The following is a 23,685-nucleotide window of genomic DNA, read 5'->3' on the forward strand; positions in this document are numbered from 1 at the left end:
CTCTTTTTTTGGTCGTATTCGGGAACCCTTGACAAGACTCACTGTAATTTTGTCAGCGGATGTTGGTATCTACGGAGAGCTGCTGCTTGCTCTAGTCGTGCATCGAAAGAAACGTCTCCAACTAACAACCATTTATTGGAAAGACCAAAAGCCAGGTCATACATGATATAAACACGTGCGTCTACGTGGCCAAACACGCCAAGTGACCTGGACACATAGCCGAACACGTCAACATCAAGTGATGCGCGCAGTTACATCATTAGCACACAGACATCGAGCCAGTGGTACACAAACGTCTCGAGATGCTCACAGACGAAAGTCCGAAACGCGATTAAATGAGGGTTGAAAACCTCCGCTGATGAGAAACATCGCTAAATCATCCTGACGACAAAACGCCAGGAGAAATCGAAACGAAACTACAACATCCTCAACTGAGACCACGAAGCATCTTCGAAAGAGAATCAATAACAACACAAGCTGAGAATCACTCAGTGTAAGATGTAAGTACTCCTTACACTCATCACAGTTATACCCTGATCATGACTCAGAGCCAACATGTTACCCATTCTTTCACCTCATGCCATTATAGTTCTTCGTTACTGAACGTACGCATTGGCTGGGAGGGGATGTTAGAGCGGATAAAAAAGAGGCAAGAACAGGCAACTTCAGAACGCAGAAAAGCCACTCTTCCCAACAGCATGTGATCAAAAACACCGTGCAACGACAACCACTTGGCCAGTGCCTGATTCCCGCATCAGGGACATGAGTTGACGTCACATAAAACATCGTTGTGACGTCACATTTGACGATGTAGCTAGCCAATGACGTAAACGAATACAAAGTACAGCGTGACATAATGACGGTGACGCCACATATGGCGCACAGACCTGGCAGGCTCTTATCTTAATACGTCCACTGAGCGTCATAACGGTGCAATGACAATCTATCCACGTGTGAAATCCGACAGTCAGCTTCCAAAAATGGAATAAGATGACTCCCAGCAACGACCAGCGGCCCACCATCAAATCGTGTGACGTCACATCGTCAGGTTTTCAGGAGCAACGACACAATAAATAAAGGTTCTCTTCGTCGCATTTCCGTATCACTTTCAGCACACGACTTTTTTATTGTTGGCTTGACTGATGTGCTTCAAACGATCCTCCTAAAAGTGGATGCCGGTCGCACCCTGACGAGGCTCATCCAGGCTCCCCAGGGCCGGGTCTCGCTGGGTCATCACAGTCCCACTACAGCGTCACAACGCACTTGGTTACTGCCACTGTATCGTCGGCGTCAAGACAAGCCACCTGATCCCGCCGGTGTCAGCTTGACAGCGACAGTCCATCACACACCGCGAGTGTCGCCGCACCGTCAAGTGTCGCAGCGCCGGCGAGTGCCTCAGCGCCGTCAAGTGTCCCAGCGCCGGCGAGTGCCGCAGCGCCGTCGAATGTCGCAGCGCTGGTGAGTGTCGCAGCGCCGTCGAATGCAGCAGCGCTGGCGAATGTCGCAGCGCTGGCGAATGTCGCAGCTCCACCGATAGCGCCAATCAATCGGGCGCCAGATGTACCAATTAATGTCACCATTACTCAGCATCAGAGTTCGCATCGGAGATGCGCCTCCCCACTCCATGCAACGGCCTTCTCACAGTGACATCACTAGGACGCATGACAAACGCCGTCGCCGAAGAGACCTCCCATGGTGCCGTTTCTTCTGTCGAAGTGATACCACGCGGCCCGCGGTCCACGGTGATTTTGCTACGGTGCTCGCAGGGTGAGCTGGCTGAAAGCCACGTGACATGGAAGTCTGCAAGTGCGCTGAATGCGGTGGGACGACCGAGTCACGTGACCCGCCGGGAATGTAACCGCAGCCGTAATAACCGGTCCGACTAGAATGACGTCACGCTCCACAACAGTTCTTCGATGCTACCAGCGTTAACTTGACAGCCTTGTATTTGGTTGGTCTTCCAGCTTATGCTTCTCTTCCGCTGTCACATCTCACCCGGGCTGGGCACCACCATTTTTTTTCTTCTGTACCGTTACCCAAGAACAGACAACGATGGCCGCTACGCGGCGGGGGCATTGACAGAACCCAGCAGCGGCACGTGTGGAATGATGACACCTTGGAGAGTTTATGACGTCACGGTGACCGGGCCAAGGTTCGCGTGACAGCGGTGTCGAAACGAATGGGTGTAGCCACGGCTCTGAGATTGGGAAGAGTGGCGAACGAGGATGGGAGAAGGGGGGGGGGGGGGCAAACTGGTACCTGAGGGGGCAGCTTGAACTGCAATCGGCATTTTCAAGACGGCCCCCCCCCCAAAAAAAAAAATGCTGAAACGTGCCAGGCCACGCCCAGCGAAGAGTCCGTACGCCAGCTGACGTCATAATGACGTCAGACCCGGGTGACGGTGGTGCCGTGTCGCGCCAGCAGCGGATCCCGCGTGTTGGCGTCCTGTCCGTTGATGGTGCCCAGCTCGCGGGCTTTTTCCGCAGCTCCGTCGCCTGCAACAACCCAAAAGCTCGGTCAGCTGATTAACGCTTTCACATTATGCGTCGGCACCGCTCGTCGCTTATTTCAAAAGCTAGCGCAGAGGTTCTCAAATGGAAGGTTCAGATTGAGAGTTCCTGTTGCTGACAGTCAATTATTTCGACTTAGACAACGATTTTGGACGGATGAGATCTTGAACTAGAGATCTTAGTAGGCAACTGACGAGATCTTGAACGCGCACGACATCCGCATCAAGCCGGCTTCCCATACATGAGCCTGCGAAAGCGAACGCTAACATCAAAACAAGTTAATTTGTGATGTCGAGTCGCTTCCGAAACACATCCCAGCCCGATTGCCGTCGAACCTCGCACGTAGGGCCGAAAAAAGCGAGCCACTGCAGCAATGCGATGATTTCAAGCAGTGGGGAGCAAAAAGTGTGCAACACTGTTTCAGTGTAAACGGCAGCTCGAACATCACACAGACTTCGTGAAAATACACATCGCTGAGTTGGCATCAAAGATTGTAATGCATACAAAACAGAACGTTTCAAGTAGCGATCAGGTAGCGTTTGAAACGACGTTCAGGTACCGATCAGGTAGCGATTAAAGCGATGTTCAAGTAGCGATCAGGTAGCGATTGAAACAACGTTTAGGTAGTGAACAGGTAGCGATTAAAGTGACGTTCAAGTAGCGATCAGGTAGCGATTGAAACAACGTTCAAGTAGCGATTGTAACAACGTCCTGGTAGCAGTCAGACAACGACAAAAGCGCTGTTCAGGCACAGATCAGGTGGCAATTAAAACAATGTTCAGGTAGAGGTCAGGGCTGTGAAGTTTTCTAGAAGCCGGTTCCGGCTCCAGCTTCAGCCACGGATTCTGCTTGCTCAGGCGCCGCTCAGGCGTAGCAGCTTAGTGGTAGGCCTAACATGTGAGCGCACACGGATGCTGTTAATTTGTGCAACACAGGAAACCATGATGCATCACAACTGCTTGCTATCATCAGGCAACAGAGAGGTAACAGCTCCAGCACATACAAGTTCGCTCACCAGTGCCAACTGCTGATACTTGGCGTAACATCTGTTCGGAAAACACAAAATGAGACTCACACCGGCTTCCATACCCGGCGTGAACGTAAAATACATCCATCCTTGTGGTACCAAGAGCGTCAGAGATTACGTGAGACAAACTCAGTGTTAGTCAGTGCCCGTCCGTCTTGGACGAGCGACTGAGCATGGTTGTCCGCTTTGGACGAGCGACTGAGCATGGTTGTCCGCCTTGGACGAGCGACTGAGCATGGTTGTCCGCCTTGGACGAGCGACTGAGCATGGTTGTCCGCCTTGGACGAGCGACTGAGCATGGTTGTCCGCCTTGGACGAGCGACTGAGCATGGTTGTCCGCCTTGGACGAGCGACTGAGCATGGTTGTCCGCCTTGGACGAGCGACCGAGCATGGTTGTCCGCCTTGGACGAGCGACTGAGCATGGTTAGTTACCATATGTTGCCATGGCCAGTTACAGCCGCCATATGTGCGGACAGAGTGTGCGCAACGTAGTTTTCTATGTCGAGCCACCAACAGATGGATCATGTCCTACCAAGTGGCAGGCTGCCGTCCGTTCAGAACACTCGCATTGTGTGTGGACTGGCGCAGACTGAGCATGCTGTAATTCGTGATATGGATGGTAGGTGCTACTTAGTCAAAAAGCAGTGGGTGGTTTGCGTATGTTCTTTTAGAATGGGTCGAGGAAACCCGTTGAGCCAGCTCTTGAGCCGTAGCAGCAGTTTTAGTAGTAGCACACGCTCGTAATAACTGAATGTGAAAAAACGATTTGGTGTAACTGACGTATATGCCATATAATCCATTACTTGGCGGTTCCTAATAAATCATGTGGACATAATCCATCATCTAATAGTTCTATAAGTGGCGCTATAGTTGAAAAAGTCCGTGTGCCACCCACAAGTCTTTGTAGCCAGCGTAATGACTGCCTGGTGGACAGCCAATGGTTGTCTTGTTGGCTAACGGCTAACGGCTAGCCAGCTAGCTAACTAGCTAGCTTCTTGCCCTTCACTCAGCCTGAGGGACCCATGGCCCTGAAATGGTACTTTAAGTTCCACATTACTCTGCAAGTGACGAGCATTTGATGTCAGAGGACCGACTGCGAGGAGTTCTCGACAGATGCCTGCCAAGAGTTGCGAAACCAGCGTATTCTGCAATAGTCCAACCCGGTTTCACCCTGGGCAACATACGAAGTCTTGAGAAACCTGGGCACGAAAAACCAAATTTTGCGTTCAATGTATTTGATTTCTTTTGTAAAGAGTCATTCTCGCATAAACATTTCTGGTCTTGACATCCTTCATTGCTCACATATCACGTAAATGAACGCCTATTGCTGCACACCACATGCTTACATATAGCGCATGGTGCGTAATCCAATATCTAAGTTCAGTTTTTCGCGCATGGAAAAAGTCCTTGACAGCCCACTTCATTTTTTTTAAAATGCGCAGTCCAGTCTTTGTTCAGTTATCACTGCTTGCCACTCTTGCTTAACATTTAAAAGATGGTGACTGATGCCATCCTATCGTTGTCATAATGCATATTTCAATTGGTCATTTTATCTGTTAACTCTGGATTCCAAATGTATCCAAATGCAAAGGTACCGCTTCAGCCACGCCCTACTGTGACCACCACAGCCTGTTCTGCGCGCGTCCCGTGCGCATAATTAGTTTAGCATCACAAATACCCAAGATTGACTAACATGCTGACATGCCAGTCAGAATTACTCGGACATCGATGGTCTGTCAGTCAGAGATACCCGGACATCGATGGCGTGTCAGTCAGAGTAACCCAGACATCGATGGTCTGTCAGTCAGAGTTACCCAGACATCGATGGTCTGTCAATCAGAGTTATCCGGACATCGATGGTCTGTTAGAGTTAACCGGACATCGATGGCGTGTCAGCCAGAGTTACCCGGGCATCCATGGCGTGTCAGCCAGAGTTACCCGGACATCGATGACTATACTTCTCAAAGTAACCCGCGTCCCAACCGAGAATGCCCGGTGTTCGTTCAATTTCAGTGCGACGACTGGCAGGAACAGTGCTTCATAAGAGGTCAAAACCGCAAGACTAGGCGCTACATGACGTATGTGAGTGCAGAAGTGGACCGAAAATGGCACGAGATGCGTTTTAATTACTTTTAAACCTTTTAGAAATGCGCACGACGGCTTTCACGGGCAGATTAATTTCAGTTTTTCGTTGAAACATGCGTGGCTTGACATGGAAAGCCGTGTACTGCGCATGATATTCGACTAAGTGATGGTGATGATGATGATGAAGTTAAATAGCAGCCGTTGAAAGCGATTTACCAAGTCGTGGAGGTGTGCTGAGGCTCTAACACAACTCAGTACTCTCAGAAATCTCAGTCTCTTTACCCACTCCTGCAGGTGCTAGAAATCTGCCCGGTGCCAGAAGTTTATTATCAGACGAGCGAGGAGAAAAGGTGGAATCCAGTTTGTGGAACGGAAACAATTTTTGTCATCTCTATGGTATGCCGACGAAAAACAGCTGCTGCACTCAGCATTTCAAGATTTAGCTCGGCCTCTTGATAGTGTGGATTGCTGGTATCAGCGCCCACGGTACGCAGTGCCTGTTGCGCGAACCCTGAAACCACCGCCTGATCGTGAAGTTCCGGGATAGCGGCAAACTTTGCAGAGCAAGTTTACCACACCGTGATACTCTGCACGGTCCATTCTGCCACCTGACGTCAGCTGACCTTTAGCGCGGCCAATGGTAGCGACCGCAGGCTATCCCAGTCAGCGACAAGCAGCCAGCGCCTAAAGAGACTCGAACCGATCCCGCCATGGGTGAGTGAATTGGAAGGCAAGCGCTCTTACCAACTATCGGAACCAGCCAGGTTTCACACTCACTATGAAGCTTGCGCTCGATGTGCTACGCTATATACCCATGCATGCATGCGGTGCCATAGATCGCAAACCCACGGCAATCTAGACGAGCTTTCTACTACGGAACTACAAACAAAACGGACAAAAAGGAACCTTGGTGCCCACAACGCCACCTATAGCTGCGAGAAAGCGCCGCTAGATGTCTCTGCATGCTCACCCGCAGCGGCCGGAAAACTGGAGTAGTCCGTTGATGGGGGTGGGACGGAACTCTCGGGGCCTCGAGACCCTACAGAACATCAGACAGTCAGAGGGGTTGACCAAGGACCTTGACGTCTCATAGCACACCACAGAGTCAGGTAAGAGTCATGAGTCGGGTAGCAGCCCTGGAGTCTTCGGATACCACATGTCATGAACCCCTGAGACCCCATAGAATATCAGTCAGATGGGCAGCCCCTGAGACCTTGGAACGTAACGAAACGTCTGGCACTTAGACAGGGCCTGGAACCTCGGCACTTCGCCAAACAGCAGTCGACCAGATGGGTGACCTCCCGGGCCCGAGAGCAGAAATGTAGAAAACCTCATTACCGATGGTGGGGTAGCTACTGGGTGCTCAAGCAGCATTGGATGAAACCTTATAAGCAGCGGTGGTAGCCATTGGCACCTCAAGCAGCATTACAAAAAACCTCATAGGCGGAAGTGGTAGCCATTGGAACCATTGGAAGCAGCATAGTGAAAAACCTTAAAACAGCGGTGGTAGCCACTTGAACCTCACACAACATTTCAGAATACCTTGTAAGCAGTGGTGGTGACCACTGGGACCTCAAGGCCAAACAGAATGCCACGCAATCTAGTCGACTTCCTTGGAACTCTGAGACCTTAAGCAAAACCGTCCAGCCAGGGGGTTGATAGCTCGTGACCTCTCAAAACCCCATCGAAAAAAACACCGAAAAACACCAAAAACACCGAAATACGGACGAGCGGAGCACTTTTACAAGCTCATGCCGAGCGAGACATCAGACAGTCGGGGGAGACAGTCTCTAGGGTCCAGCTACCGCACATACCGTACATACCGCACACAGCACCTAGCAGTGCGGAGAGGAGTGGCTTCTTGAGTTTGTGAGCGTCACGGCAGGTGAGACGGAAGAAAAGGCCTGAGCACAACTCAAAACAGCACAGTGCAGAGAAAGGAAACATCTCGACCTTTAAGGTCTATCAGAACTCGCGTAGACAATAATATTTTGAGCCGCTAGGCCCATCGATCACAAAATGACGCGAATGGGGGCGAGGGCACCGCGTGACACTTTCTTTACACACTTAACCAACCACTTTTCCCCAAAACAAAACAGTAAAGCCAAACGGACAGACCACTCCCTGAGAGGAAACGAGATGTCGAGAACGAACAAGCCTTCAGCGGAGACCACCGAACGCCCGACCGGATGGCGGGCGGTGAGAACGCACTGAGCTCTAAAGAACGTTGAACGTAAAGCTCTTATCAAATCTCTGGACTCAAAGCCGCTGGCCGACTGCTGTTCGTCGGCGAGTGCTTGTTCTCGTCATTTGGCGTTTGCTGCAAGTTTTTGCGGATTCCTATCCTTACCTCTCGAGACATGCATTGCGCCCCTTTAACGTCCTCGTCACAATAAGGAATCAAACCATTCAGCGCATGATTTCGAGGGATTATGCAATGACCTTGAGCGGTTTGAGGGCAGAGAGCAGCTCATGATGAACTAGGAGTTATTTACTCCCTGTCCACTCTTACAGATTTTGCATTCATCTCTTACAGACAGAACGCTTCTTGCCATTGCTGATAAATTTAGGTAACATTTTAGATAACTTAACGCAGGTTAAACTACGTTGAGTTACTTAGGCCCGCACCCTAGGTGACTCAACGGCCCTCGACTTAACGGCCCTTAACTAACAGTCCTTAACTTAACGACCCTTTGCCCCAGGTAATTTAACTTTAGGTACCTTAACGTAACACTTAGGTAACGTTTCGCCTTCAACATTACCCTAACGAAACACCGGAATTATTCAAGGATGCCGGTATTGTGACGCAGCGCTCCTCTAGGTGTAGAATTGTACCCCATCGCGAAACAAAACACATTCCAGTTTGTGTTTTCTTTCCATTTTTTACACGTCAGTATTGCGGAACAGCGTGCCAAATCCTCGACTGCACATGTGACAGTCACTTTATAGTTCTACAAAACAAACAAGCATTGGTTTGGACTGAAGTGCTGCCCTATCAAATAATATTTCCTCACTTTTACCAGGCAAGCGTCACGCTGTCAAAAAAACAACAAAAAATAATAACGTCTCTAAAGCATCTCCAGGCACCCTCCACTCTCTAATGCAAACATCAGACTCTTGTCTCCAGTGCAATGCCTTACTGCCTACCCGCGTGGTCAGCCCATTAAAGCACGCTGGGCGTCGCACCGACGCACCAAGCAATTACGCTCCTCGCCTTGTGACTTAAGGCTCCACAGCTTGTTCACATATCTCAAGCACCCGCACAATTAGCCTGGACGCCAAGCGGGATCGTGATCTAGATGCGAGCCTGCATGCTTGTGCACAAACCACTTCATAGAGACTTACTTCCACAGACATTACTTAAACTCTTGGCCCTGGATCAGATCGATGGAGCGCAGCTCCCTCGCCATAGCAAGTGAGACGCGGCGCATACAGCGTCATTGTCATAAGTACATCACAACGTCCATTGTCGCACGCGCCGGCGGAGGATTGAGCTCGTTGTCGCACGTACCGACGGAGGATTGAGCGCATTGTCGCACGCACCGACGGAGGATTGACTGCATTGTCGCATGCATAGACGGAGGATTGAGCGCGTTGTCGCACGCGCCGACGGAGGATTGAGCGCATTGTCGCACGCGCTGACGGAGAATTGAGCGCGTTGTCGCACGCGCCGACGGAGGATTGAGCGCATTGTCGCACAGACGGACTGAGGATCGAGTCCAATGTCATAAACACCGATCGGGGATTTAGTTCATTGTCGCGATCACCGATGCAAGGTTGGGTGCATTATCGCACGCACAAATACAGGATCGAACCCATATTACACCACCGATTAATGATTGATTCTATTGTTCCACGCGCCGACGGAGGATTGGGCTAATTGTCGTAGGCACCGATGGCGAATTGATCCCATTGTCCCGCAATGGACGGGGGCTTAACTCTGTCCCAGGACGCACCGATGGAGTCTGGAGTGCGACCAAAAAGTAAGGGACCGGTAATGGAGACCTTTCGGGCGACCTCACCACCCCGAAGAGGCGATCGCGAACGGCGCCAGTGCTCTGACGTCACGACCTTGTCCTGCGCCAGTGCAACGCCGTAAGTGGCCTCCGTCAACGTGTCGATCAGTGATTTTCATTATCTGTATGTGGCGCGATTTTGCAGCACGCAGTTTTTTAATCTGTTGCGGTTGGGCTGTCAGATCGGATGGGTGACAAACGAGATCAAATTGCATGTTTGCTGTCTCATTATAGATATTCACACATTCACGGAAAACGCTGGCTTAAATGGAATTACGCCAACTTTTTCTTCTATGAAGAAATGGCAAGTCACTTGGGGTCACTTTCTGGTCCATAGAGTGACCCTCAGTGAGCATGAATGGCCTTCAACTTGAAATAATTACCATCCACGACGCTGACATTGATTTGGTTTAAACGGCCTCACGGTTTCGAAACAAACTGAACCGTGAAAATGAGTGCACAAAGAACACCAATTTTGTAATGCAAAACTATGGTAACATCTTCGGCAAGACGTCGCAGAAATGCGTTGGTAGAACACCGACTGTCATTAATCGGCAGCAATACAATGTGGTTTTCAACCTGTGTGGCCTCTCCAAAGTCATGCCACACTTCGTGGCCACCACATGCATTGTTCATGATGAGACAGGGCCGCATGCCACAAAGCTTACAAAAAACGCCTTTGTTGAAACGACTTTTCCATTGTTCTCAGGTTGGCTCTCAATTTATAATCCTCTGCAGGAATCTTTCAGCGCAGTTGCCCGGCTTGGAAAATACCGCAGATGTTCTCGTCGGAGAATGACCATGCGGGCACCACGATCACTAGCTTCCGCCACAGGCCACGTGACCCATGACGTCAGAAGTACCGCAGGCGCGGACCGACGCCGCATCGGAACGTTCCCAAGCGCTCGCCCATCCACGCGAAACGCGACCACCGCACCCCGTCAATAACGCAGCGACGCGTCCGCCGCCGCCGTCGCGTACCTAAGTCGAAACGAAGCGCGTGCTTACCGCGCACTGAGCTCCGTGCCGCGCGGGATCCGAACATTCCGCGGCTAAAATGTCTGCTGGAAGGGCATGTGGTCCGGGTGGCGCTCTTTCCCGGAACCAGGTGAAGGTGCGCCCCAACGTGCCACGTGAGCCGGCTCGTGACAAGGTCTATTTCGCGGTCCGATGCGCTGCGTGCTCAACGTTGATTCATTATAGAGCGCGGGCATCAGACGGGGAAAGTGCCAACACGTAAGCTATCACTCCAGCGCATCCAAACGAACAGGAACAGTTCGAGGCTGATAGTGCAGACAGCTTCGTACCTCCCCGGTTTCCTCAGTGAGCGGGATGCCGGGATATATATATATATATATATATATATATATATATATATATATATGTATTTCCATAGGTATATGATATAGATAGATAGATAGATAGATAGAGAGAGAGAGAGAGAGAGAGAGAGAGAGAGAGAGAGAGAGAGAGAGAGAGAGAGAGATATATATATATATATATATATATATATATATATATATATATATATATATATATATATATATATATATATATGTCGTTCTTCAGCTGCCAAGTGGCTTCTATGTGGATGCATGAATGAGAGAGGGATCACCAAAACCGACCCTTTTTCCTCTAGAATGGGTGAAAGCGATTTTTCCTTACGGCATCGCCTGGCCTAGACAATGTTTTTCATTTTACATGACCTTGCCTTTATGCACAACATTCGTGCGTATGTTTTGCTTTTGACATAAGAGCTTTTGAGTGCTGTTGACATCATTATGTCTGAGCAGGCAGCATCCTTGCAGAGCTGGAAGTCTTAATAAAGTAGCTTTGTTGCTAAATAGCTCCCGCCTAAGCGTGGTAATGAGATCGTTGTTTGCTTCGCCGGGGTTGAATTTGAGCTTCTATAATGACAGTTTCATCTTATTACGAGAATGATATGATGATGATACAAAAAGGAAGCCCTATCAATGTCCTTATGCTAATTTAATCTGGACGCACGATGTTCATCCCCATGCTCAGTTCCGCATGATGTGCAGTGTCTCAACCGAACAGTCGGTTTTATTTCACCCCAGGGTGCATTCATGTCACGCTGTCCCAGCCAGTGTCATCCTATCCCAGGCAGTGCTCTCACGGGGGTGGAAGCGGAAAAGTTATTCCCATCTGGCCGGGATTGACAAATGGCTTGCAGATTTAAAAGTTACGAAACGAAAGTGGACATCAACGCTGAGACACGTGTCACGACTTCGCAAGGAAAAAGTGATCATCAGCAGAAATAGAATTGCTTGGATCCAAGAAAAGAAATAAAACTAAAATAAATAGGACGAGCCAGCCCAACGCTGATGTGATCAGCGTTACAGCAGGTTCTTTTGGAATCTGACATCCGAAAGCACCAAGCCCATTTACCAACACTAATATCGATAACCTGCCAAGAACAGTGGTGAAAATTGATGCCGCAAGCAGCGAAAGGTCAGCATAAAACCGCGCTCGGATATGGCGATTTTCACAGGCGTGACCTCTGTCGTCAAAGGCAACGGTGTCAGTTCAATTCTGTTGCAAGGCGGTGATACCATGCACACAGGATAAACAACTGCAACTGCTTACAATTGGACAAGACAACCATTTGGACAACTGAAGCAATACTTCGTTCATGACGATGCAACCGATGACATCTCGCGAAAGCCTGTGGTCGTCTTGCCTGGGGCTTTACGTATTGGTTGCCGTCATCGCCACTTTTGCGACGCAGCTCCACGGCTGGAAGTGCGCATGGCGTTGCCTGCCTTCCACACTGACAGCTGCGCCACCGGTAACCGAACCCGTTTACGCATCCTTCCATTCCATTCCATTCCATCCACCATTCCATCATGCTGAAGCGGGAATATGTTACAGAATGATAACAAAAGCACATGCCCATGTGATAAGCTAGTTTTTTGTCACCTCCATTGACTTATAGGACAAAACTGACGCAGAGCTTTATTCGGACAGGTTGTAGTTCGTTTTCAGTTGATTCCATTCAATGCATATGGTTGATGGAAGCTCAGACCCCTGCCACCTGAACGAATGGACCCGGACTGGACCTGGTTTAATGTCCGCAGGCACCCGGTTCAGTGTACGTGGGCCCGGGTTCAGTGTACGTGGGCCCGGGTTCATTGTAGGTGGCTCCGGGTTCAGTGCACGTGGACCCGGGTTCAGTAGGCGTGGGTCCGGGTTCAGTGAGCGTGAGCTCGGGTTCAGTGTACGTGGGCCCGGGTTCAGTGTACGTGGGCCCGGGTTCAGTGGGCGTGGGTGTGGGTTCAGTGGGCGTGGGTCCGGGTTCACTGTCCGTGGGTCCTGCCCTGGGGTGGACTTGCGACAGTGTCTGATCAACCCACGGCGCACAATACCTTCGCGAACGCTGTTTCAAATGGAAATATGAACTCTTGAGGGCAAACACGAGACAGCAGGCTTCGCGAACCATAAGGAGTACGCCACTGAAAAAACCGTCAGCACTCACACACCCCAGCTTTTCATAGGTTAATTTATTTTTACCGCTTCCAAGCAGCACACATCTCACCAAGCAACGAGGTCGGACCCCCACGAAATACTTGCTGGCTACGCCTCTGGCCGACTACCCGCCACCGTCGCGGACGCGGGCGTGACCACGCGCGTACCAGCGGTGATTGCCGCCCAAATGCTTCGACGTCAAAGATCGCATCTCCTGCAAGATGCTCTGCTGCACGTTGTGTCCCCCTCCCCTCCCCACCATTGTTCCACGGGTAATGCGTCGCTGAGTGCGGTATTTCTATCCTGAATGTCTGCGTAGGCAGGCACATGCCATCGCCCTGGGAACATGCCATCGACTCCCTGCCAGCGGCCGGAGACGAACTCGCAGACGTCGGACATTTGCGGAGCGGTAAATCATTGAGCCGCAGGAATTAAAACCTTTCACGGATTATATATGTTTTAGTTCACGGATCCTATTCATTGGAGGCGTTAGGACAAACTGTGGCGCACGGGGTCAGCCACCCCATTTCATCCTTTGGATTGGGACGATTTGCAACTGTCAGGCAAGGTGGACTGCGGGTGGGTTGGATCACCAGACTTCACAGACCCGATTGCACCCAGACTTCACGGACCGGATTGTACCAACACTTAACGCACCGGATTGTACCCACACTTTACGGACAGGAATATACCAACGCTTAACGTACCGGATTGTACCCACACTTAACGGACCGGAATGTACCAACGCTTAACGTACCGGATTGTACCCACGCTTGTACCGGATTGTACCAACACCTAACGTGCCGGATTGTACCTACACCTAACGTGTCGGATTGTACCTACACTTAACGTACCGGATTGTACCCACACTTAACGTACCGGATTGTATCCACACTTAACGTATCGGATTGTACTCACACTTGTACCGTATTGTACCAACACTAAACGTACCGGATCGTACCAACACTAAACGTACGGCATTGTACCAACACTTAACGTGCCAGATTGTACCAACACTTAACGTACATGATTGTACCCATACTTAACGTACCGGATTTTACCCAGACTTCACAAACGGGATTGTAGCGTAGTCTGAAAATTCAAGTATCAAAAACCACCGCCTAACATCATAGAAGCGTCTTATGTTCGGTTTAATGTGCATGATTTCTGTGCATGATTGTCGCTGGAATTACGACAGATAAGCGGCGTATAAGCGACATATAAACAGCGTAGCTTGTTACGTTAACACAACCGCCTCAACAAGCAGCCACAAATACGGCATTTGTGATTCAAGTTGTTGGCCATAATATTACTGGTGATGTGAGCAGATGCCATGGCGGACGCTAGCATCGCCGACCGCCTGATGCCATGGCGGACGCTAGCATCGCCGACCGCCTGATGCCATGGCGGACGCTAGCATCGCCGACCGCCTTACAAATTCCTCCCCCCTGTGCGTAAAACAAGATGCGTTGGCGGGAGTCGAAACCCCGAGGTGAAAAGCACCAATAGCATAGCGTCATCCCTCGCTGCGGGACAAGACGGCGCACTGAGCGGTACGTCATCGATACGATTGAGGCATCCGAACATGGATCGTCATCCTTATAATGCAAAGCAGCTCGAACGCCGGGGAAACGTGACCTTTGCTTAACGTACACCGCAGCTGGTGAACCAAAATGTGGCAAGACAATTTTGGCAAAACAATTTTGGCAAAAGCATGCTGACAAAACAAAGCCTGATGGCACTCCTGAAGAAAAACAATGTCACGAAACTGCAAGTTCGAGTTGCCTGCGTTGCACGTCGTAAGTTAACTTTGTAACGATCGCAAAGACTCGTTAGATTGCCGCAAGGTCTTAACAACGTTGCAAAAGTGTCGGCAATAAATTCACATTCTTGTCACAACACTGAAGTAATTGAAACAGCATGCGATCTCCGAACACTGACCCTGTGCACTGCCCTGGGGCATTATAAAAGGATTTGGTGCAAGAAAGGAAGGACTTGGGTCCTGGATTTCGACATTATGGGTTCAAAAGTATTATGCTAAATTAGTGAATTTCAGTATACCAGCACCTTCTGCTATCTTGAAACTCGGTAACTTAGCACGAAAACTTTGAACACATTATCAAAGTGATAAATCGGAATGAAAGTGTGGCAACATCTCAATTCAAGGTACGACAATCCCCAACAAATGCCTTGAATATCTAAAACATCAACACGTGGAATGACAGCCAGCAATAATTAGAGAGGCAACGCATCCAACATTTATTTTTTTAAATATTTTTCTGAACCTTTGAACGGATAGATTTGTGGGAAAGTCGTATTTGATGTGCGAGCCCTGAGCTCTACCAGCCGATCGCGTAATTCCAGGTCAACGGCAGAAATTGATGACGGAAGTTCAACGTGCCGCAAACTTCGGCCCGGTCTGTCCTGCACTCTGACGTCAATTGACCTTTAGCGCAGCCGCCGCCGCCGGCAGCAGGCCACGCCTGTCAGGGGCAAATAACGAGCGCCTAAAGCGATTCGAACCCACCCCGCCACGGGCGGGTGGATCGAAAGGCAGGCGATCTCAACATCTGCGCCGCCGGAAGAGGCGTCATGAGTGCCGCATAATAATTACATCATTACTGAGAATGGGGACTGAACGAGGTCAAATTGAACCCTGGCGAGGGCTAAATAGAATGTAAAATGCATTGGGCGTATCGATGAGGCAGGTTTCTTGGTACAACACATTGCGATAACGAGTGAAGTTCGCCAGATGTCAGTTCCCACATCTGAAACGATACAGACTTATGGAATGTTCCCGATCCCAAGCAGTGGCGAGACCAGGGTGTTGCCCGGGTGGGAGGGGGGGGGGGGGGAGCGAGGCATAGGGTCTGTCAGCCAAGGGGGTCAAACTTCGCCGCCTTAGGGGGCCCCGCATTTGGATTCTGTGCACCTTCTGCATGCTCTGGGTCCTGTTTCGCTGGGTCGAGGGTCCGTGCTTATGCATCAGAAGCTCTCTGGCCGTTTTAATTGCTTTTAACCTGTCTTAAACTGAAAGTGCGGTACAAGGGCTGCCTCACGCTATATCTCAGAAAGGGAGTGGACATGGCCATGGCGATGGCCAGGCCAGGACATGGCCAGGACATGGCGTCCCTGGCTCCACCCCTGGTCCCAGTTGTCTTTCCGACCTCTCTTGTCCTTTTGCGAGCGGCGGCGCCAGGCGCCGGCGCGCAGGCTACCACATTGCGTGATGGAGCCCAGGGTCAAATTGAGCGGTCAGGGTCAAACTGAGCGATCAAGGTCAAACTGAGCGATCAAGGCCAAACTGAGCGATCAGGGTCAAACTAAGCGATCAAGGCCAAACCGAGCAGTCAAAGTCAAGCCAAGCGATTACGGTCAAGCTGAGCGGTCAAGGTCAAACTGAGCAATTAAGGCCAAACTGGGCGGAGGACCGCTCGGCGGAGAAACCTTTCTTACAATTTGCAAGCACCAACTACGGACAGTGCTCCCCCTGGCTCGTGCCTGCACTCGAAAGCAGCTCGGCCGCGCTGCGCGCGCTCGTTGGACGGTGCAGCAAGCCGACGACCGTAGTGAGCGGGGTCAGACTTCGTCGAGATGTTACTGAAAACGCGCCGGTCGAGTTACTGGGCTTTTGGTTTAGTTGACGCCTTGTTCTCCGGGCAGTGGGAGCATCAGCATTCGTTTCCTGGATGTTTTAGTTTTTTGGAAATTTGTGATTTCCTAATCTGCTCATGATTATCTACGGTCAGCTGTCTGTCATTGCTGAAATCTATCTATGGTAAACACCAGGGTGCTGCAGTCTTCCCTTGGATTGGTGAATTTGTGCTGAGATTTCGTCGGAAGTGTACGAGAATTCTCAAGGGTGTAAGAGAACTTTCAAAACCGTGTCAACTCCGTCACCCCCTGTGAATTCGAGACATCCGCATTGTGTGCATGAGCGAAGCTGGAAGAACGGAGAACGCCTATGTCGAGAACGCACCAATGGTACACAGCGTCCTACCTGCCCACCCCTCCCCACCACCCTGTCCCCAGATCCATCACTGCACTGCCTACTCTGGCCTCGAACAGCAGGAAGTTCGTCCCAGTTGGGCGACGTGGCGGCGGACGTGTATTCCTCGAACATCCGACGCCGCAGGGCCCGTGCCAAATGATGCCGGCTACCGGCCAGCCAAGTGGTCATCAAACTTAATGGGAGAGGCTCAGCCGCCGGCCCGAGGGCCGGGCGTTAGGGGCTGGGGCTGGGGACTGGGGCATGACGGACCCCGCAGCACCGTCCAAGATCGCAGACTTTGCATGGAGCAGGACATTTCGGCGTGTAGCTGGCAGGCGCTGAATGGACTTTGTTCATTCAAACTCGGCAGCAACCTTCCTATCCCATATTCAGTTTCATATGCATGCATTTATGTATATATGTATATATACACACACATATGTATATATATGTATATATATACATATATATATATATATATATGCATATATATATATATATATGTATATATATACATATATATATATATATATGCATATATATATATATATATATGTATATACATATCTATGTATATGCGCACACATGCGCACAGGCACACATACACGTACACACGTAAGCATGCACCCAAGCACTCAATCATTAATGAAAGCGCATCGTTTCAACAATTATATACTTTTGGTCTCTAAAAATACCCATATCCATCACATGTCTGTGCTGTGATTTTTATATACATTGAGGTGCGTTCACCGGGAATTCGAAACTGCTACATCTGACGGACAGTGTGCATAACAAAAAAAGGTACAAAACGAGTACGCGTGTTTCTTAGTTGAATTTGGATCACGCGCGTGCGATGAAAAAGCCCGCTCGGTAAAGGCTTTCAGAGAAAATTCGTTCTGATTCCAACACACTATTTATCGCTAGGATTTTATATAGCTTCATTTATTTTCATAGGCTCTAAGGCAATAAGCTGATAATTCACAGGAACGGCGAAAATGAGCGAGATGCGTGCTTTTATGGAATGGATGAAGATTCGTTCAATAACCTGACCGGCGCCGCGCACCCGCCAATGTCAGGCATACAAAGTGGGCAATACAGATGCTGCAGGAATGCCTCGATAAACGATATCGATATCGAACGACATCGAAGTCGATTTCCTAACTGTGAGTGTACAGGAGCTGGCGCAGAAGGTGAGGCCTTTTAACGAGGTTGTGAAAAACGCAGGCGGCAAAGCACTGAAAACCACGCAAACCACGCAAACCACTGACGCACAGCGTGGTTATCCGGTCGGGGATAAGGCGAAACCTCTTTTTGGAACGTGGCATCCTGCTGGATACCTTGTTCGGTAGAGTTCGCTAAATCGAACTGCACTTTTACGGCAAAATGCATGCTTCGCGTCAAGCAAGGAAACCCCAAGGCCAAGCGGAAGAATGTCATCCCGAAAAGAGCCACCTGAAAATATAAGGGATCACCCTGAAGACGAAGCAGGCCTGACTTAGTCGCCACCTCATCCGAGCCCTGTGGTTCGCCACCGCTTTCAACCTAGGATGCCGCAAGCGCGAGCTGCATAAATCTCTGAAGAAAGACAACCTGCTGCTCTTCATCGACGACATAAGCCGTCGCTACCGTACCATCAAGCTGGCCGCAGTTGTGGAAAATCTCAACGGCGGTGCATCGTCTGAACAACGGTGGAAGGGCACGTTTCGGTATCGATGATTGCCACTTTGGCGTCGTCAGCTTGATAACGATGATAGAGATCCACTTGAGCGAGCATAGCCCTGAGCGTCCACAGCTATTCCAGCAACGCAAAATAAAGATCTCACCGGATCACACGCAGTGAAGCAAGAATGACATCTGAAACTGAACAGCCTTGGTTCCAAGACCGCCGCAAAAGCAGCCGGTCTGTGTAAATGAAAAAGAAATACTGTATCCGTGTAGCCACGAGTGCCATCTCGTTCAACGGCGGTGAGGAAACCGTTTGCGTCGTCTGCGGTAATATGCTGAACTCGCAATCCAGCGGCACTGGGTTAGAGTCCCAGAACGGGCTCACTGTTCCGTCTGACTTGAAAAGATAAGATCGCGGCTGGCCAACGACGGCCAACCCAGGTCCGGGACGGCGGTGCCCCAGGATTCATCGACGCGTAAAATCCAACGCAGTTCTGGCTGGCAGAGCGGTGGGCAAAGTTATTCATAGAATATCCTCAAAATTATCTGTGCGGAAAAAATTATCCGTTTAAAATCCTCCAAATAATTTGTTATGCATCTTCAAAATTACCATTTTAGGGCGAAGTTATCCGCTGAACTGCACGGCGCAAAATGGGTGGCGGGTTCAGGGCATACCCAACAAGCCTTGCTTAGCAGACGCTCAGAACCCAAAGCGTCGCGTGCAAACCAGATTTCTTCGAACTCGGATTTTTGCCAAATGGAACATCCAGGCATGCCCTGGCAACTGTGGACAGAGGGTCAACAACACGGTATAGGAAAGTTCAGTGCTGAGCATGCGAGACGTGATAATGAAATGCTTCAGGCCAGAGCAGTAGAAGCCGGGTGGAATCAAGCTCAGAATATAAACGTGCGTATTATGCCAAAATATACTAGAGCTGTAAATATGCATTAGAACCTACGTTCCCACAAAATATTTGGCCACCTGTAATCGAAGGTAGCGCGATGGAGACGCGCCAAAGTAGTGAAAGCATTTCGCGTTTAAGTGGGTGCTATGTCCAGCATTTTTGCAAGAAACTTTTAGAGAAAAGAGTACTGCTTTAAAACAAAAGCATGCATGCGCTGCCGCCGAGCACTTCATCATTTTGCACACGGAGCTCATAGTTAAGTCCTAATTCGGCTTGGGCTCGAACGCGGGACCATATCATTAAAACTCCAGCACGTTACCAACCGCACCACTGAGACCCCCCTGCTCGCTCCGAAAGTCTGAAAATTTAACGTGTACTGCGCACGAAAGCCTTGATGCGCTTTATACAAAACTTACCCATGCGTGTATATATGTATATATATATATGTATATATATATATATACATATATATACATATATATATATATATATATATATATAAATCTCTCTCTCTCCCTCTCTGCCAATCGGTATGCCATTTTTTACATATATCCAGCTGTATATGGATATATCTGTCTATTGATCTATTTATCTATCAAACCACCTCCCTACTGTCGGGATCACGCTTTAAACCACCCCCCTACTGTCGGCATCACGCTTTAAACCACCTCCGTACTGTCTGGATCACGCTTTAAACCACCTCCCTGCGGTCAGTATCACGCTTTAAACTACCTCCATACTGTCGGGATCGCGCTTTAAGCCGCCGGACCTTGAAAACGCACTGAGTTCGGCTCCGTTCGTAACGGGTTCGTGTCACCGGGCCTCAGGTTAGTACTCCGCGCGAGGTCACCGACTGTGGGTAAAACTGTGAGAAAAGCACTGTGATGAAACGGGCTAGGAGAAAAGCTCTCACCTGTTCTGCAGCACACCTTGTGGCAGGTCTTCCCGAAAGTGTCCTGCGGGGAAAACAGTGTTCACCATTACACCAGGGTTTCAGACGTCTCTGCCTCACACCAGGGGTAGAAACGAGTCAGCACTACTCAGCACCTGTATTCAATAGAAACAGAAGAGTGGAAGCGGATCACGCCATTTCGCAGATGGGGTTTGTTGACAAATTTAAATGAGCGGAAAGATAACACCAGTGAACAGAAATCATTTCACAGCTTGTACGGAGTTTCAGACGATGAAAGCAAAAATGAAAACGTCGGAAAAAGCACGTCATCTACAAAAATATGTCATTTTGAAACAAGCAGAACTATTTCTTCCTATGGGAGTCTGTTCCAATCTAGTCCAATCTGGCTCTTTTTCTGAAATACACCACGCGGCTTTCTCCAGTCTTTTGCACCTGTAATCATCCTTATTTGTTCATTGATTCCTGGACAGGTCGAACCCCACGTTGAAATACACATCTAAACCTACACTTAGATTGAAAAAAGAAAATTGCGCCATTTCCGTCCACCTTTGTATTCACAGATGTCATTTCATCAACATGTGAGACGGGATGCGTGAAACTTTGTGATGGCAAACAACTTAAGAAGCACGTGCTAAAGCTAAATCAAGATCTCCATGATACAATGCTACAGAACAATGAAACAGACATACCCTGAGGGAGGAGGAAACAGAGAATCATGTTGCGTGAAGTCTTTGTACATGCTCACGGCCGTTTTTGCGTCATGTGCAAACCATGAATCCGCACGTTTTGGAGCCTTTATAGTGCTCGTCCTACGATGGAAAGAGCCTTCAAAGACACTCTGGTGTTTTCGGGAACAGCATGGTGTACAAAACACTGTCCACTCTTACACATGGTGTAAAAATGTAAAGTTTTTAGCTTCATGACTTTGATTGTCTTTCTCGCGACCACGTCGCCGGCATTTTGTTGCAATGACGAAATATGCATTTTCTCACAGGAAACGCACTACCAAAGTTTCCTAGTCTACTATTTAACTCAATGAAGCTAAAGTTATTATCTTATGGGTGCTTTTGCAAGGTAACGTTGCTGAAGGTCAAGCCAGGTCGATATTATTGCCTTTGAGACCAGATATGACACTTTGAAGTGATATGTTTTAAACGCAAGTGACACAGAACTAACGTCTGTTGATGCTGTAAACGCTATTTTTCGTACTGATGTGGTTTATTTCATCTTGATATAGGCAGCCGGGTCAATGGCACAATGGTCTTAACCCTTGACTTTGACCTGGCGTGCCATATCAAAGGTCAAATCTATCTACGTCCACAAGTGCCCACGCAATGGAACTTTCCAAGGGCTGTTGAATGCCTCTTTCTGCATTGCTGTAGCGTTTTAAGCTGTCGGTATGCCGGAAAAGAGTACATAAAGTGCTGAGTTCACCACTTTGACTATATGTGACTTGTCGAAAGCCACAATCAGTGTTGTTCGCTTGCCCGTATCTGATGCAGTTTGATAACAGCACTCCAATTCCGCCGCCTTCCCTTGGCTCTAGGTTACCTGGTTTTGTAACATTTTTTTTTGGAGGGGGAGAGCTCATGAAGCACTCACCTTTATAGGGCGAAGGTAAAAGAGAAACGCTCATAGAGCGACGGTTACGAATTTAGCGCAGATGTGGCCAACCAGAGCAGGAAATGACGTCCAATCACCCAACCGCCGCGCATGCTAATGTACCGTCTATGGAACTTTAGGCGTGCTGAGCACTGCCCGACAGTCAGGTGCACCAGAAATGAGTCGGAACGCTGTCGATGTCTCCTCTCCCGAAAGCGGTTTCAAATATGACGAGCTGTGTGGCTAAACCAATAGAGATGAAAAAGAGATGAAAAAGCTGCATCGGCACACACGTTAGTTCATGTCAGCTAAGTGGCACCCAAAATATCACAAGTCAAAGATTCCGCGGCTTCAGATGCTAGACCCCGTCATCCTTACGGCCAGCCAATATTTAGCAGCATTTTTCAAGACGTGCGTGAAGTCTAAGCGTGGGTGCGCCTATCTCTGCGAAACTCATAAATAATGTACGCTGTGATACCCATTCATATCAGCTACCGAAAGCGACTCGCTTACGTGTTTCGTTACCGAAACGGTGATACCACGTCTGTCATAACGCTCGTCTAAATGGTTGTAATATCTTTACATACAGTAAAAGGGATACGCTGATTGGAGACTACACAGAATTGTAGAGCTATAGCACGTTTGAAGTAGCTTGGAACCACTTGGAACCACTTCTACCGTGCTGGAAAGCACTGACCACTGAGAAATGTAGACAAGGACGATGGTGTTGATTTGGAAGCATCCAAAACATCACCCAAAATGCTTCTGCACTTCAGCATAACTCGCTCTCCCGGTGTCTCTAACGATTTCCCCTTTTGCACTTATATGCGCGTATTTCGCGTTCCAAGCGACTTTGCCTTACTTTACCACACCTTTTTAACATAAATATGCCCGCAAAAATGGCTAACACTGGCGCAAAGCACCAGCAAAACCCGATCCAGGACAAAAAGTGGAACCATCGCGTGTCGTTCAAACGAGGAAAGTGCGGCGATTATACAAATGCAATCGAAAGTGGGCGCAGCAGCCTACGTTGGAAACATACACGACCAAAACGGTCTGCAGAACGGCTGGCAAACACACAATGGCTGTTCGTAGCCAGACGAATTCCTGTCTGCAATAGTGTAAATATCATGATCCACAGGTAGGCGGTGAAACCTGGATAGCGACAGTGTCTGAGTTCTCCGATTCTCTCGGCGTAATGCGTTTTTAATGTTTGTGTCCGACAGATCGGTGAATCTGAAGGTGACCCTGATTATGAGACTATTCGCCATAGAAAGAGATCAAAATCAAGACCAGACCCCACTGGGGAGTACAGGACCAAGATAAGGCTGGCTTGGCGGGTGTAAGGTCATGTTGTCTGGTGTAAAAGTGAACGTGAAAGCAGGCTGGGACGTAGCTGGTGAAGAAGTGTACAGCATGCCAATCTCATCACCTGCACAACGCCACGCTAAACCGTTTGCTCATTTGGAAAAGCGGTACAGCTA

General features: G+C 49.2%; 1 protein-coding gene across 1 annotated transcript in view; it reads right to left on the minus strand.

The window, feature by feature from the left end:
• Window positions 1–155: 155 nt before the first annotated feature.
• LOC119104682 (pyrokinin-1 receptor) overlaps window positions 156–23,685 on the minus strand; it is an 80,420-nt gene continuing 56,890 nt past the window's right edge. Inside the window, exons 5-7 of the mRNA XM_037228400.1 lie at window positions 20,600–20,642; window positions 6,594–6,662; window positions 156–2,495 (exon numbers count right to left, since the gene is read on the minus strand). Coding sequence (XP_037084295.1) covers window positions 2,386–2,495; window positions 6,594–6,662; window positions 20,600–20,642 — 222 coding nt within the window. The 3' untranslated portion in view covers window positions 156–2,385. The remainder of the gene's footprint in view (window positions 2,496–6,593; window positions 6,663–20,599; window positions 20,643–23,685) is intronic.

Source organism: Pollicipes pollicipes, unplaced genomic scaffold (genome assembly GCF_011947565.3).
Source record: "Pollicipes pollicipes isolate AB1234 unplaced genomic scaffold, Ppol_2.1 Scaffold_6052;HRSCAF=7182_pilon_pilon_pilon, whole genome shotgun sequence".
Taxonomy (NCBI): Eukaryota; Metazoa; Arthropoda; class Thecostraca; order Pollicipedomorpha; family Pollicipedidae; genus Pollicipes; species Pollicipes pollicipes.